At 42.1% G+C, this 15,315-nt stretch overlaps 1 protein-coding gene and 1 non-coding gene across 6 annotated transcripts in view; one reads left to right on the top strand and one right to left on the bottom strand.

Moving 5' to 3' along the window:
• Positions 1 to 52: 52 nt before the first annotated feature.
• Positions 53 to 114, bottom strand: LOC129485543 (U7 small nuclear RNA). The gene has a single exon (XR_008658687.1). It is a non-coding gene; the product is annotated as a U7 small nuclear RNA (small nuclear RNA).
• A 109-nt stretch (positions 115 to 223) lies between these two features.
• The window catches only part of RBM28 (RNA binding motif protein 28), a 48,346-nt gene continuing 33,254 nt past the window's right edge, over positions 224 to 15,315 (top strand). Inside the window, exons 1-10 of one of the 5 annotated variants that reach the window (XM_055283903.2) lie at positions 224 to 520; positions 4,696 to 4,854; positions 5,166 to 5,260; positions 5,690 to 5,765; positions 6,145 to 6,237; positions 7,288 to 7,359; positions 8,457 to 8,640; positions 8,812 to 8,951; positions 11,133 to 11,205; positions 13,879 to 13,988. In XM_055283903.2, the coding sequence (XP_055139878.1) occupies positions 403 to 520; positions 4,696 to 4,854; positions 5,166 to 5,260; positions 5,690 to 5,765; positions 6,145 to 6,237; positions 7,288 to 7,359; positions 8,457 to 8,640; positions 8,812 to 8,951; positions 11,133 to 11,205; positions 13,879 to 13,988 (1,120 nt within the window). In that variant the 5' untranslated portion in view covers positions 224 to 402. Of the gene's footprint in view, positions 521 to 4,695; positions 4,855 to 5,165; positions 5,261 to 5,689; positions 5,766 to 6,144; positions 6,238 to 7,287; positions 7,360 to 8,456; positions 8,641 to 8,811; positions 8,952 to 11,131; positions 11,206 to 13,878; positions 13,989 to 15,315 lie in introns of all 5 variants that reach the window. The other 4 variants (XM_055283902.2, XM_063642244.1, XM_063642243.1 and 1 more) reach the window with 4 other exon arrangements.

Genomic DNA, 15,315 nt, shown 5'->3' with positions numbered 1-15,315 from the left:
TGGTAGAAAGGATTTATTTTTATTTTTTATATTAAGAAAAAAATTACTTTTTGGAGGCCTTCCGGCAAAACCCAGAAAGCCTGCTAGGCAAATTCTAAAAAAGCTGTAACACTAGGGTAGAAATTATTGATGCCAAGTTTACACAAAAGTGGCGAGGGCGATGCTAGGACAGGGGGCGGAGCCCCGCTCCAGAAGCTACGCCCCGGGGCGCCATTATTTTTTCATTCCGGAACGTTTTATCCCACCTCCCGACCATGTTTTCCTCCGGTCTCTTTTGAGCAACGAGCACTTCCGGAATCTCTCGGCGTGTGAGCTTGGTTGTCCTATCAAAGCCAGCCTCCCGGCTCGCGTGCGCCGGCCTAGTTTGCTCGCGTCCTCACCCGCTTTGGGTTTCCCGGCCTCATGGCCGGCCTGACCTTATTTGTGGGCCGCCTCCCGCCCTCGGCCCGCAGTGAGCAGCTGGAGGAACTGTTCAGTCAGGTGGGGCCGGTGAAGCAGTGCTTCGTGGTGACTGAAAAAGGTAGGGGGCGGGGCGGTCGAGGATAGGGCTGGGGTTTCCTGCGAGCGAGGGCACCTTCCCAAACTTCAGGGAGCCATATCATTCTTTACCCGCCCCGAAGAGAAGGGACAGGGAACTGAGTTTCTTTTACAAACTGATTCTGCTTTAGTGCGTTCATAGGGGTCAGTTTATGAAGGGCAAAGCATTCCCTTACGTTTCTATAGCGCTTTCTGTTGATTATGCGCGCTAAAAATGAAAATAGTTAACTAGAGCATCAGTAACACTGAGAGTCACGTGATTGGCAGGTACCGTGATCAGTTTGATACAGGTTATCTCATTTAATTTTCTCAGCAATCTTACCGGATGGAGAGTCTTAATCTCATTTTACAGACAGGAATCCGGGATTTAGGGGAATTTAGTAACTTTAGTTTAAGTTTGTACAGCTGTTAAGTAGTGGACCCCCAATTTGATCCTCAGACCTGGACATCTTAGCCAGGATGCTATCCACTTGTTCATTCATTTATTCAGCAAATACTTAATACCTACTGTGTGCCAGGAAGTGTTGTAGGTCCTGGGGATGCAGCAGTGCACAACACCAAACCAAAAAAATCTTTGATTTTATGTCTTCAAGGTGGGGAAGACAGCCATTAAACAAGCCAACTGTGAAAATGATGTCAAATGCTAAGGAGAAAAATAAGCCAGGGAAAGGGATTAGGAAGTCTATATGCATGTGTGTAGTGGGAAGAGGGAGTGAAGAGTGGCAATATAGATAGGGTGGCCAGAGAAGGACCGACTGAGGTGAGAGAGTGAACACATGCCTCTCCGGAGGAAGAACAATTCAGGAAGAGAAAACAGCAAGCTCAAAGGTACTGAAACAGAGGTGTTTTTGGTATATTGGAGGTGTAGTGAGGAGGACAGGGTAACTGGATTGAAGTGAGTGAAGGGAAGAGAATTAGGAGACGAGATCTAGAGTAGCAGATCATGTAAGATTTTTTTTTTTTTTTAAAGACTGCGTCTTGCTCTGTCGCCCAGGCTGGAGTGCAGTGCCACGATCTCTGCTTACTGCAACCTCTGCTTCCCGGTTCAAGCCATTCTCCTGCCTCAGCCTCCCAAGTAGCTGGGATTACAGGCGAGTGGCACTACACCCGGCTAATTTTTGTATTTTTAGTAGAGACGGGGTTTCACTATGTTGGCCAGGCTGGTCTCGAACTCCAGACCTCCGGTGATCCGCCCACCTCGTGTAGGATGTTATAGACCATTGCAAGGACTCTGGCTTTTACTCAGAGATAGGAAGCCACTGATTTTAAGCAGAGAGCAGTAAGTGTGATCTGGCATTCGTTTTGAAAGATTCTCTGGCTGGTGTGTTGCGAATAGACTGTTGGAGAATAGGACAAAAGCTTATATACTTAAAATAGAGAGAGACCGAAAGTGCTGTACAGTAATGTTTATTAAAGTGCAGATTATTACCTATTAGTGAATCTTGAGTGGGTCATGACTAGAGTTTGTTTTGTTTTAGAAACAGGGTCTTGCTCTGTCAAGCAAGGTTGGAGTGCAGTGGTGCGATCACAGCTCAGTGTAACCTTAAACTCCTGGGCTCAAGCAATCCTCCTACTTCAGCCTCCCAAGTAGCTAGGACTACAGACGTGCTTCACCATGCCTGGCCAATTTTTGAATATTTTTGTAGAGACAGGGTCTCACTATGTTGCCCAGGCTGGTTTCAAATGAGCCTCCCACCATGGCCTCCCAAAGCACTGGGATTACAGGCATGTGCCACCACACCTGGCCTAGAGTTCTTAAAAAATTAAATAGTATAGGAGTACATCCATAGATGGTAAAGGATAATTATTTGTAAAAGTTTTATTTAAGTTTTAAATAAATAATATATATATGTACTGGGTTTCAGTGTAAGTTGCATTCCATACTGTGAGTACTACACAGTGCCAGATGGTTGTATTCCAGGGAAGAACAGGCCATTGAATGGGAGTTCTCCTTTGAGTCCTCAGAATATAGGCTACATGCAACCTTACCTTAAACCTTGTGTACTTGGTTTAAATCCTTAAAAATCTCTTACTTCCTTTTAAAAAACTATGCACTTTCCTATCCAGACAGCTGAGATGTACTGGAAAGAGTGCTGCACTTAATGAAACAGGAGGGAGGGTATGTGGATTGAAGTCTTCCTCAATAGCAGTGCATGTCACTTCACCTCTTTAAGATGGGAATAATTTCACAGGTTTGTCAGGGACTCTAAATGTACGTGAGCATGCTTTATGCAGACATGTAAAATGCGTGGTATTTATGTCCTTTCATTTGGGTGTCAAACTCCTTTATATTTCAGCTGCTTTACTTTTGGTTGTACTGATCAGGAAGGGCTGTGAATTTTCTTGTTCTCATTTTCTGAAAGGTGAGTGGGCAGCTTTTTTTTTTTTTTTTTTGAGACAGAGTCTCGCTCTGTCGCCCGGGCTGGAGTGCAGTGGCACAATCTCGGCTCACTGCAAGCTCCGCCTCCCGGGTTCACGCCATTCTCCTGCCTCAGCCTCTCCGAGTAGCTGGGACTACAGACGCCCGCCACCACGCCCGGCTGATTTTTTTGTATTTTTAGTAGAGACGGGGTTTCACCGTGGTCTCGATCTCCTGACCTCGTGATCCGCCCGCCTCGGCCTCCCAAAGTGCTGGGATTACAAGCGTGAGCCACCGCGCCCGGCCGAGTGGGCAGCTTTTATGATAAGGAGTTCAAGAGAAGAGAAAAACTGATGTTATGTTGCTTTAACCAGTTTATGTAGATCAGTGTCCTGTGTCAAAGGGCTTAAACCCTGAAGGAGATTCAAATGCAGTGGAAAGAGAAGCAGAGCATATGAACTATGTGTGCTTTTCAGGTAAAGGCAGACTTCTTGATCTGTCCTTTTCCTTTTTGATGCAATAAATTATTTAAAATTTTACTATACAAAATGTTAAACCAAAAAGGGCAAAGGTGGGTTACAGTTGATATTTGTAGTTTTCATTTGCTTGGTCCTAATATTATTATTTGTGGAGTCCTATGGAAGAACATGGGGGCTGGTAAGGAGGAGTTAATTCAGATACTAACACCCTGTGTGACATTAACCAATTCACTTACTTTCTTCCATCTCAAATTACTTACTTGGAAAGAAGGGGTGATAATATTTGCTTTAGCTGTTTTGAGGTGTTCTAAAGATAAAATGAGACAGGAATTCACAACTGCTTTGGAAAGGTTTAATTTGATATCGACAGCTAAGGCGTTGGTAATAGTGGTCATAACATCTGCAGTCTCTCTGAGCAGTATTTATTGTTTCAGGTTCTTTTGTCAGGGCCTCAGGCATTTATTGCTGATCTGTTTTGAGGAGTGACTGCATTATTGTGTTCTGATTTTTGAAGCTACCATACTGTCTTAATCCATTTTCTGTTGCTTGTAAGAGAATACCTGAAACTAGGTACTTTGTAAAGAAAAATTTATTTCTTAAGTTCTGGAGGCTGAGAAGTCCAAAGTTCAGTGGCTGTATCTGGTGAGAGCCTTCTTGTTGGTGGGGACTCTGCAAAATCCCCAGACAGTACAGGGTGTCATGGTGAGGGAGCTGAGCATGCTAATGTGCTTACTCAGGTCTCTCTTCCTCTTCTTATAAAGCCCCCAGCTCCACTGTCATGATAGCCCATTAATCCATTAACCCATTAATCCATAAATTGATTAATCCATTCCTGAAGACAGAGTCCTCTGATCCAGTCACCTCTTAAAGACTCCACCTTTCAATACTGCTACATTGGGGATTAAGTTTCCAACGCATGAAATTTGGGGGACACATTCAAACCATAGCATATACTTACCTTTCCTGCCTTTGGTGATGTTTTGTTCTTTTTAATGTTGAGTTCTTTGAGGGCCTCATATGTCATGGATTCTCTGTATTCTTGGGATTATCAAGAAAGGGGGAAGAAGAGGAGCTAATAGCGAAGACACCAAATTAAAAGAGGAGGAAGGCTAACAGTTTCTAAGCAAAGTGGGGAGGGAACCACTGATACCACCCTTGTTTCTCACCCTCCTGAGACTTTTGGCAAACTGAGAGCAAGATGGGTTGGCAGTATATCCTCTAGCTTAGGCTTTGAGGATTTACTCATTTAGTGCTTTTGGCTTATAATTCTCTCTCCTTTTCACACTGCCCCTCCACTCCCTTCCCCCTCCATTATTCCAGGGAGTAAGGCATGTCGAGGCTTTGGCTATGTCACTTTTTCAATGCTGGAAGATGTTCAGAGGGCCCTCAAGGAGATTACCACCTTTGAAGGTTGCAAGATCAATGTGACTGTTGCCAAGAAAAAACTGAGGAACAAGACAAAGGAAAAGGGGAAAAATGGTGAGTTTCTAGTAATTGAAGGAAGTTTTTCTCCCAGGGTAAAGAGGAGCACTATGAAAATGAAAGAGGGAGGCATGGAGGTAGCTTCTAGAACTTAAAGCTTTTTGCATTTCTTTTTGATCTCCAAAATCATCCAGTGTATTGTGATACTCATTTTAGTTCTTTGGAAAAATCTGGTATTCCTTGGTATTATTGCCACACTTAACCCTGTGGTAAATGCCATCTGTCGCCAGTAGCTTTTTTTTCTGTGATGTTCTGGCGTAGAAGCGGGTGATTTTCACGTACTTATTCCATTACCTCTTATTTTTTAGAAAACTCAGAGTGCCTAAAGAAGGAGCCGAAGGCTAAAAAAGCCAAAGTGGCAGATAAGAAAGCCAGATTAATTATTCGGAACCTGAGCTTTAAGGTAAGTGAGAGAGAAAACGAACATTGCATATTTTGAAGGCTTTTAGAGCCAAGATGTGATCATTAGTAGAACTCCTCACCAAGATGGTATAATTGGGCTTAATTCCTTCTGGGAATCAACCTTACCCCTGTTGAATTCAGAAAGTGGGCCTGCGTAATAAGGGCACTAAGTGTGAAGCTGCTTTCCTTTTTGGGGAAACTACTACTGAGAAAGAAAAGGTAGAAAAAGTTCTCAGACATCTGTCTTTTTGCCTCTTAGGTACAAAGTAAAATGTCTTCTATTTAGAAACATTTGATGTCCTAGTATCAAAAATAAAAAAAGAAGTAAACATATTTATGTTTTTCATAATTAATGAATTTAGTAGTTGATGTTTTATGTTAATTTGCTGTGATTGTATTTCTGTTTTTCTTTCTTCACTTTTGGCTTCAGTGTTCAGAAGATGACTTGAAGACAGTATTTGCTCAATTTGGAGCTGTCCTGGAAGTAAATATCCCTAGGAAATCAGGTACTAATGAACCTTCACTTGGTGTGGATTACGTTAGTTAACATATTACCCTTGAACAAGTATGTATGATATATATGAAGTATTTGGCACAGTGCTTGACAACTAATGAAAACCCAAATAATGGTTTTATTCCCCTGATGATATTTTCTGTTGGATCAGAATTAGTTTTAGAAGGTGAGTTAGTTTGAGAAAGTGTTTTGCTCTCCCCAAGTCCAAGTCAGAGTATACTCAGTAAGAAGATGTAAGCAATTGCTTTGGTGAAGGGGCTGACCTGCTGGCAGAATTTGGGCCATCTTGTGGGCCTGAATTGCAGTAATTTACTTCTTAGTATTCTGGCTACCTCCTGCTGCCTCTCACTTCTTTGTGCATTTGCACACAGATGGGAAGATGCGTGGTTTTGGTTTTGTTCAGTTCAAAAACCTCCTAGAAGCAGGTAAAGCTCTCAAAGGCATGAACATGAAAGAGATAAAAGGTAAGCTTTCTATACCCATGTCATTGACCCAGATATTTCTGGTGTTTTGGTGAATTAGTATGGTAATGCACTTTCTGCATTTTCAAAAGATGTTTGCGTTGTTAAGAGTCTCATTGCTAATATGGTAGCTATTTAGGTGAAATACTCTAGAACTTGATCTTAGGGTTAAACTTGAAAGAACCCTTGCCAGTATTCTTTCTTTTATTTGGTGAGAGTGTCCTTTTAAATCCCTAGTGAAAAATGTCCCTGAGATAATTGCTGATAGATGCAGGTTGGTATCTAGGTTCCTCCTTGGTTATATCACTGTTCAGCATCTGTGGGCTATTTATTAAACTGACTGTGACTTATATATTGACTTATCAAGTACTGTGCCTGAAGAAGTTATTGCCGGCCAGGCGCGGTGGCTCACACCTGTAATCCTAGTAGCACTTTGGGAGGCCGAGGAGGCAGGTGGATCACCTGAGGTCAGGATTTCAAGACTGGCCTGGTCAACATGGCGAAACCCCGTCTCTACTGAAAATACAAAAATTAGCCAGGTGTGGTGGTGCACGCTTGTAATCCCAGCTACTCGAGAGGCTGAGGCAGGAGGATCGCTTGAACCTGGAGGCGGAGGTTGCAGTGAACTGAGATGGCACCACTGCACTCCAGCCTGGGCGACAGAGCGAGACTCTGTCTCAAAAAAAAAAAAAAGAAGTTATTGCCGTAGAGATGTCCTAGCTTCCAAGTAGGGTGCAGATGATTCCAGAATGCCTGTTTTGATTCCTGATAGTCTAACAGGAAACATAGTTCTAATTCTTTATTTTTTTACACCGTCTTATCCCAGGTGTAGTGGCTATGTAGAAAGGCAAAATTTCTGTTCATTGATAGAAAGGTTAAGGGTTAAAAGGAGTAGACAGTGACTAGGAGCTTTATTTAAAGACCAGCATTCCCTGAATTGGCAGTTTCTTTGTCTCTACTGGTTCCATTATTGTCTGTGATGACTAGGGGTCATTTACAGAGGTAGGGATGTTAAAAGGAGAGCCTTGCTGATGCCACTTTTCTGCTTGACAGGCCGGACAGTGGCTGTGGATTGGGCTGTGGCAAAGGATAAATATAAAGATACACAGTCTGTTTCTGCTATAGGTAAGGTGTGGTAGTGTTGGGTGAGTAGGGGTGTTGTATAACCTGGGTGAGAGTGTTGAAACAACTCCTGTGTTCATGATAAAAGTGTAAGAAATAGGCTGGGTGCAGTGGCTCTTGCCTGTAATTCCAGCACTTTGGATGGATTGCTTGCGGTCAGGAGTTTGAGACCAGCCTGGCCAACATGCAAAACCCCATGTCTACTAAAAATACAAAAATTAGCTGGGCATGGTGGTGGGCGCCTGTCATCCCAGCTGCTTGGGAGGCTGAGGCAAGTTCTTGAACCTGGGAGGCAGAGGTTGCAGTGAGCCAGATCACCCCACTGCACTCCAGCCTGGGCAACAAAGCGAGACTTCGTCTCAAAAAAAAAAAAAAAAAATGTAAGAGAACCTGCTTATCAGAGTAAGACTACTGTGGAAGATTAACCAAAAGAATGAGACTGGGCTTTCAGGGAAAACTCTGAATTCCTGCTGGCTCAGAAGTGAGTCCAGGTCTGTTTTTGTCAATTCATATTGTACCATTTGGTGCTCCGGTCCCAAAATCTAGGCTCTTTTGAGTCTAAGTCCCCTCCTGGGAGTGGCTGTGAGTGAGCCTGAGTTCATTGTCCTCTTTACTTGCTGTTCTTTCCAGGCTGTGCATAATAGGAGTGATGGAACATTAAGAATAGAGAAACATAAAACTTGGGGTTTATTTAGAAAACAATTGGCTGGTAAGCCACCAGGGTCTCAGAGAATAGAACGAACTGAGATTAAAGTTCATGGCTTGGCTTTGCCCCCTAGTGAGCATTTTGCTGGCTATGATGTACAAATGGTAGACTGTTTGGAGAGGCTCAGTTGCTACTTCTTTCAGTCTGGGCCAGATGAACCTTCAGGCTGATGAATGGGACAAACTCTGAAGGAATCTGGGTAATGAGAGTTTTGTTTATTTCTGTTTTTGCTTTTTCTTTTCTTTATACTTTCTCTTGTTATATGCAGCAAGAAAAATATACGAAATTCTGTAAAACCGACGAAACCAAGAACTTGGAGTATTGGTTACTTTTGTTAAAATAACATTGTTTTGGATATTAAATGAATTCCTACTTTCTTTACCTCCCTCCATAGGTGAGGAAAAGAGCCATGAATCTAAACATCAGGAATCAGTTAAAAAGAAGGGCAGGGAGGAAGAGGATATGGAAGAGGAAGAAAACGATGATGATGATGGTGATGAAGAAGATGGGGTTTTTGATGATGAAGAGGAAGAGAATATAGAATCAAAGGTGACCAGGCCTGTGCAAATTCAGAAGAGGTAAGCAGCTCATCCTGTTCTGAGACAGCAGAGGAAGATTCAAGATTGTCTCCGAGAGGAAAAATTCTCCTATCTTTTTCTGTCTGCATTATTGCAGAATTGACATGTGTAATGAAATTGAATAGGCCCTCTGTCAGCCCACATCCTTAGTTCTGATCTGTGCCATTGCAGAGCAGTCAAGAGAGCAGCCCCTGAAAAAAGCAGTAATCATTCTGAGGAGGACAGTGACCTAGAGGAAAGTGATAGTATTGATGATGGAGAGGAACTGGCTCAGAGTGATACCAGCACTGAGGAGCAAGAGGATAAAAAAGGTTTGTTTGGATTTTCATAAATGTCTTTAGACTTTAAAAAAGTTACTGAAGTTACGGAAATGAGCATCAGTTCTGCTTAGATCTCTTTTTAAATAGGACTCTAAGGTGTTCTATCAAATTTATGTTTAAGTGCTGAAAAGGAAACCTTTATACTCCTTTCCTCCAAAGGTTTTTTTGTTGTTTCCTTTTTGTTTGTTTTGTTTTTTAAGTGAGTTTTGGAGTGGTGTTTGAGGGTTAAGATTCTTAGGGAATTGAAAACCTAGCTTATTGCTGAGGTTCTACCTCTCTCTGGATTGTCCAACTTGATTGAATAACCAGATAAACAGCATCTTATACAGATAATATAGATGAAACAGATGATATAACCATCTCAACATCAAGGTAGATTTTAAACAACTCCTTTGAGTTGAGATGGGGATAAAGAACTGTTGAGTCAGTTTGAACTGCCATAACAAAATACCATAGACTAGGTGGCTTAAACAGCAGAAACTTATTTTCTCACAGTTCTGGAGGCTAGAAGTCCCAGGTGCCAGCTGATTCATTTTGGGTGCAGCTTTCTTCCTAGCTTGCAGACTGCTGCCTTCTCGCTATGTGCTTGCATGGCCTTTTCTTGTGTGCTTGACGAGGGGAGAGAGAGAACAAGTAACAGTGTACTCTGGTCTCTCTTTTCTTGTAAGCACAGCAATCCTATCAGATTAGGGCCCAACCTTAAGACTTCATTTAGCTAGCCTCAGTTACCTCCCTAACGTCTCTGTCTCCAAAGACAGTTATATTTGGGGTTAGGGCTTCAGTGTATGAATTTTGGGGGAACACAGTGCATTCCATAACAAGGACCTCTTTGAACATGTTGTATAATTTTAGCCAATCCTTATTGCTACCTTTACTGAGAATAAATTCAACTTGTTTACTGAGGAAGGCAGGTCATTACAGAATGAGAAATGGCTAATAACTGGTTCTTTGATTTGTCTGGGTGGAAATTTTTATTTCAGCTGTTTTTATTCTGATTCCATTTCAGTAAGTCTGACATGTTGGTTTGACCATACAAGAAATCTGAGGAAATAAGCTTTTTCTGTGAGGAGAGAGTGGTATACACCTTAGAATCAAAGAAGCTTTTACACTGAAGGGACGCTGAGATCCTGTATTCTACAACGTGCATGTCTCATGCCATTCTTTCACCTAAAAAACTTGTAGGACAGATAAATGATAATGATAAAAAGTTAAAACACAATACACAAGAGTGTAATACACAAAGTAAAAGTTTCTCACCAATCCCAACAATTCCCCAAAGTAATCACTGTTGTTTCTTGTGTATCCTTCCAGATATTTTCTTTGTATGTATAAGCATATATGTCTGTTCTTGAAAACAAACAGCGAGTCTCCCTTATACCCAGATCCTCAGCTTCTTAGGGATCTTCCCCAGAGACAACCAAGATTATTTGTTTCTTGTGTATCTAGAGATATTTTAATAGATTGATAAGCAAAATGTACACATATACACACACATACACATTCAAACTATAGTGTATTTATAATTTATGTGTGACTATGTGTATGTCTTTTCCTCAAAGTTTCCTATGTCCTATACAGTATTTCCAGAAAGTTTACACTGTCATAGTAGTATATGGAAATGTCTTTTTCCCATACCCTTACCACATTGGATTCTATCAGTCTTTTTGATTTTGCAATCTGTTAGTGAAAAATAGTATCTCATTTCTTGTGCTATGTTTTCTTTAATTAAGAGTGAGTTTGAACATCTTTTCATGTACTTAGCGTGTCCTTTGTCTATTTTTATTTTTATTTATTTATTTATTTTGAGACTTTGTTTTGCTCTTGTCACCGTGGCTGGAGTGCAATGGCTCAATCTTGGCTCACTGCAACCTCCACCTCCCAGGTTCAAGGGATTCTCCTGCCTCAGCCTCCTGAGTAGCTGGGACTATAGGCACCTGCCACCATGCCCAGCTAATTTGTGTATGTTTAGTGGAGATGGGGTTTTGCCATGTTGGCCAGGCTGGTCTCGAACTCCTGACCTCAGGTGATCAGCCCGCCTCGGCTTTTCAAAGTGCTGGGATTACAGGCGTGAGCCACTGCGCCAGGCCGATCTTTATATACTTAAGAAGTTAGCTCTTTGTCATGTGGCTTACACTAATCTCTTTCAGTTTGTTGCTTTTCTTTTTACCTTAGCTGTGCAAGCCTCAAACAAAAAGAAGAGGAAATTACCCTCTGATGTGAATGAAGGGAAAACTGTTTTTATCAGGTATGTCTTTCTGCCTCCAGAATTGCTTTTGCGTGGTGTTCATAGATCTTTCTTCCCTCTCCTTCTCTTTTTGGCACTAGTTCTGTTACCCAGCCCAGAAAATTAGATCAAGCACATCTGGTCCCAGGAACATACTAAACAATGAGAAATGTAGGACAATCAGAACTATAACACAGAAGACAGATAGCATGGGTCCTGACATCACGTCTTCATTTAGATTTCATGCTTCGTAATTGGGTTGGCATCATTTGGAAGAAATCAGTTCCACTGTTAGAAGCATCTTGCTTCCGGCCTTTGTTTTAGGGGGAGTGCTGGGGAGGGTTGACACTGCTTGTCTCAAATGATTTCTGTCTTTATGCCTAACTTATCTTCTGATGCAGTGTCCAGAATAAAGTAAGGCATCTCATCTGTTTCCAGGAAAACTAGGTGGGAGTGGGGGTGGCGATAGGCTTTATTTCGTGTTGCTGTTGCCTGTTAGCTCTACTGACTGCAATAGATTGCTGGTTTTATGAGGTCAGGATGTCTTCAGTATACCTCAGGCCTGCCTTCTAGTCCTTCTTAAGTACCAGTGTACTAGGGTCATTTGCATCCAATTTTAGCGGTATATATTTTATCTTCTTGTACAATCTTTTAAAATTATTTTCTTGGGTGCGGTGGCTCAGGCCTGTAATCTCAGCACCGTGGGAGGCTGAGGCAGATGGATCACTCGAGGGCAATTCGAGACCAGCCTGGCCAACATGGTGAAACCCCATTTCTACTAAAAATACTAAAATTAGCACATGGTGGTGCACGCCTGTAATCCCAGCTACTCGGGAGGTCTGAGGCACGAGAATCGCTTAAAACGCAGAGGTGGAGGTTGCAGTGAGCTGGGATTGTGCCACTGCACTCCAGCCTGGGCGACAGAGCAAGACTCTGTCTTAAAAAAAAAAAAAATTTGTTTTCTTATACAATTTATGTTCATTCTAGGAAATTGATGAAATACATGAGCAAAAAGTCAAAAAAATTAACCTTAATCACTACTCAGAGAACACCTACACTACATGCCCACATCATAAAAATTCAGAGATGAATTTATACATGCTATACTGAAGCCCATTTCCTCACCTAACTGCATGTCTTTCCATGTATTTTAAAAACTGTATCATTTGGAACTGCTGTATAAATAATTTTGTATTTGCGGAGGATCTGTCTAACAGGAAGGAAGAAATGTCACAGTGAAGAAGAAGCCTGTGACCTCAGTACTAAGGATACCATTCCTTATACACCTTTTAATTAGTAAAGAACTTAGGGAAATAAAGGGATGGAAGAGAGAAAACCATGTCTATCTTAGATGAGGCAAATTAAAAGAAATAATGTAGCTAGGATATGTTTTATTGCAGAAAACCTTTTTTATCTGGGTTATCCATGAAATAGAATCATTCATGGGGCTATTCAGTGCATATAAGAGAAGTAAAATTACAGATACTTATTAGGGACTGTTTTTCTTACCCCTGGAAGGATTTACATAGTTGGGGAAATGAGGAATCTTTATACTGTGTTGAAATTTTAGGACAACAAAATTTCCTTCCAAAATTTTTTTAATCCCATCGAGAGAAGTAAGTAGTTTTCTTTTTTTGGACTTAGTAAAGTTTACTGTATTTGCTTTTGTGTTACTATTTTGAGGGATTTTTCTGACTTTAGTAAGATTTTAATTGAAACCTGGATTTAATAGCAACACAGAGGAAAAAATGGCTAATTGAGAGAGATAATTTGACTTTTCTCACTAGTCTGCTGTGAGTCTTCTAGTTTGTAGTAAGAGAAACGAATTTTGGTCAATTTAAGTGAAAAAAGAGGGTTTCAGAATCAAAGTTGTCAAAGAGCAAGCCTCAGGAAGAGGGTGAAAATCTGGGTAGTTCTGGGGCCCTAGGTGATGGACGCTGTGGGTCTTTTCTCTGGGGCCACCACTTTTTGTTTTTTTTTTGTTTTGTTTTGTTTTGTTTTTTGAGACGGAGTCTCGCTCTGTCACCCAGGCTGGAGTGCAGTGGCACAATCTCGGCTCACTGCAAGCTCCGCCTCCCGGGTTCACGCCATTCTCCTGCCTCAGCCTCTCCGAGTAGCTGGGACTACAGGCGCCCGCCACCACGCCCGGCTAATTTTTTGTATTTTTAGTAGAGATGGGGTTTCACCGTGTTAGCCAAGATGGTCTCGATCTCCTGACCTCGTGATCCGCCCGCTTCGGCCTCCCAAAGTGCTGGGATTACAAGCGTGAGCCACTGCGCCCGGCCTATTTTTTTTTAAGGTATAACATATATTCTGTAAAGTACATTAATCTAAGCATACAGCTCAGTTAAAATTTTATATGTATACATCCATGTAGCCACCACCCAGATCAAGATGTAGAAATTTCCAGCACCCCAGAAGTTTCCCTGGCGGGGGGCACCGGTGTTTGGAAATGAATCTTTACCTACAGTTTCTGGTCTTTGTATGTGTCTGTTTATGTTTTCAGATTCCTGAGAAAGAGAACCTCATTGACAAAGGAAAATCAGTTGGGGCCAAGGGTCACTGGGGCCATCCCTATGTATTAGTGCTATTTCTGAACAAGGGAGAGTTGATATCTAACTCACATTGTCCTGGAACATAGCATCTCACTTATGTAATTGACTTTTCTTGTGATCATCTGGTTATCTTCCATAGAAATCTGTCCTTTGACTCAGAAGAAGAAGAACTTGGGGAGCTTCTCCAACAGTTTGGAGAACTCAAATATGTTCGCATTGTTTTGCATCCAGACACAGAGCATTCTAAAGGTATGTGTTGTCAGCTGGCCAGGCCCTAAAAGGGTTGAGACCACTGCCGTGGGCACTGACTAAGTTACAAGAGCATAATGTGTGCCATTTTGAGGGGTTCACAGTCCATCCAGCCCAGGTTTCTGGGTTCTATAAAAGTACCAGGGACCCCAGGCATGCTGGCTCACGCCTGTAATCCCAGCACTTTGGGAGGCCGAGGCAGGCAGATTGCCTGAGCTTAGGAGTTCGAGACCAGCCTGGGCAACATGGTGAAACACCGTCTCTACTAAAATACAAAAAATTAGCCGGGCGTGGCAGCGTGCACCTGTAGTCGCAGCTACTTGGGAGGCTGACACAGGAGAATTGCTTGAACCCAGAAGGTGGAGGTTGCAATGAGCCGAGATCATGCCACTGCACTCCAGCCTGGGCCAAAGAGCAAGACTCTGTTTCCACAAAAAAAAAAAAAAAAAAAAAAAAAATGTACCAGGGACATCCTGAGGTTGTCTTTAATGGTGTCAAACTCAGCATCTTTAATGGTGCTGCTAGCCATAATTTTGTCTAAGCTTTTTAAGCCCTTGCTTATTTACTTTAGGGTAATGAATTCCATTTTTGCTCTTTGCATTTCAAATGTGATAGTATCTCATGGGTACTAATCACTCCACATTGCTTGAAATTACCAGGATCTTTTTTTTTCCTGTTGCTTTTGTTAGAGGTAGAAGCTGACAGAGAAACTCTGTTGCAGTGGCAGCCGTTAGAAGGAAAATTCTATGTTGCAGGAGTGCTGCCTTAGATTTTTTTTTTTCCAAAAGCGATTTCTTTTGAGTTTTAAGGATTGACCATTCTTCATTCTAGTATACTGTTGTTAGGTAAGCATCTTTCCAACCCATTCATAATCTTTGATTTCACCTATTGCAGTCATTCTCCTAAAGCACTAAGTTCTTTTTTTTTTTTTTTTTTTGAGACGGAGTCTCACTCTGTTGCCCAGGCTGGAGTGCAGTGGCGCCATCTCGGCTTACTGCAAGCTCCGCCTCCCGGGTTCACGCCATTCTCCTGCCTCAGCGTCCTGAGTAGCTGGGACTACAGGCGCCCGCCACCGCACCCGGCTAATTTTGTTTTTCTATTTTTAGTAGAGATGGGGCTTCACTGTGTTAGCCAGGATGGTCTTGATCTCCTGACCTCGTGATCCGCCTGCCTTGGCCTCCCAAAGTGCTGGGATTACAGGCGCACCCGACCTAAGTTCTTAATTTATTGTGATTCATGATTCGTTTGAGATCTAGCAAAAACTGTGAATCCCCTCCTTAGAAAAATGCTGCTTTGGAGGGTGTGTGGGCTCTCTTGAGCCTATCCA

The sequence above is a fragment of the Symphalangus syndactylus genome, chromosome 6 (assembly GCF_028878055.3).
Source record: "Symphalangus syndactylus isolate Jambi chromosome 6, NHGRI_mSymSyn1-v2.1_pri, whole genome shotgun sequence".
NCBI lineage: Eukaryota > Metazoa > Chordata > Mammalia > Primates > Hylobatidae > Symphalangus > Symphalangus syndactylus.
This window is presented reverse-complemented; position numbering and strand designations above follow the sequence as displayed.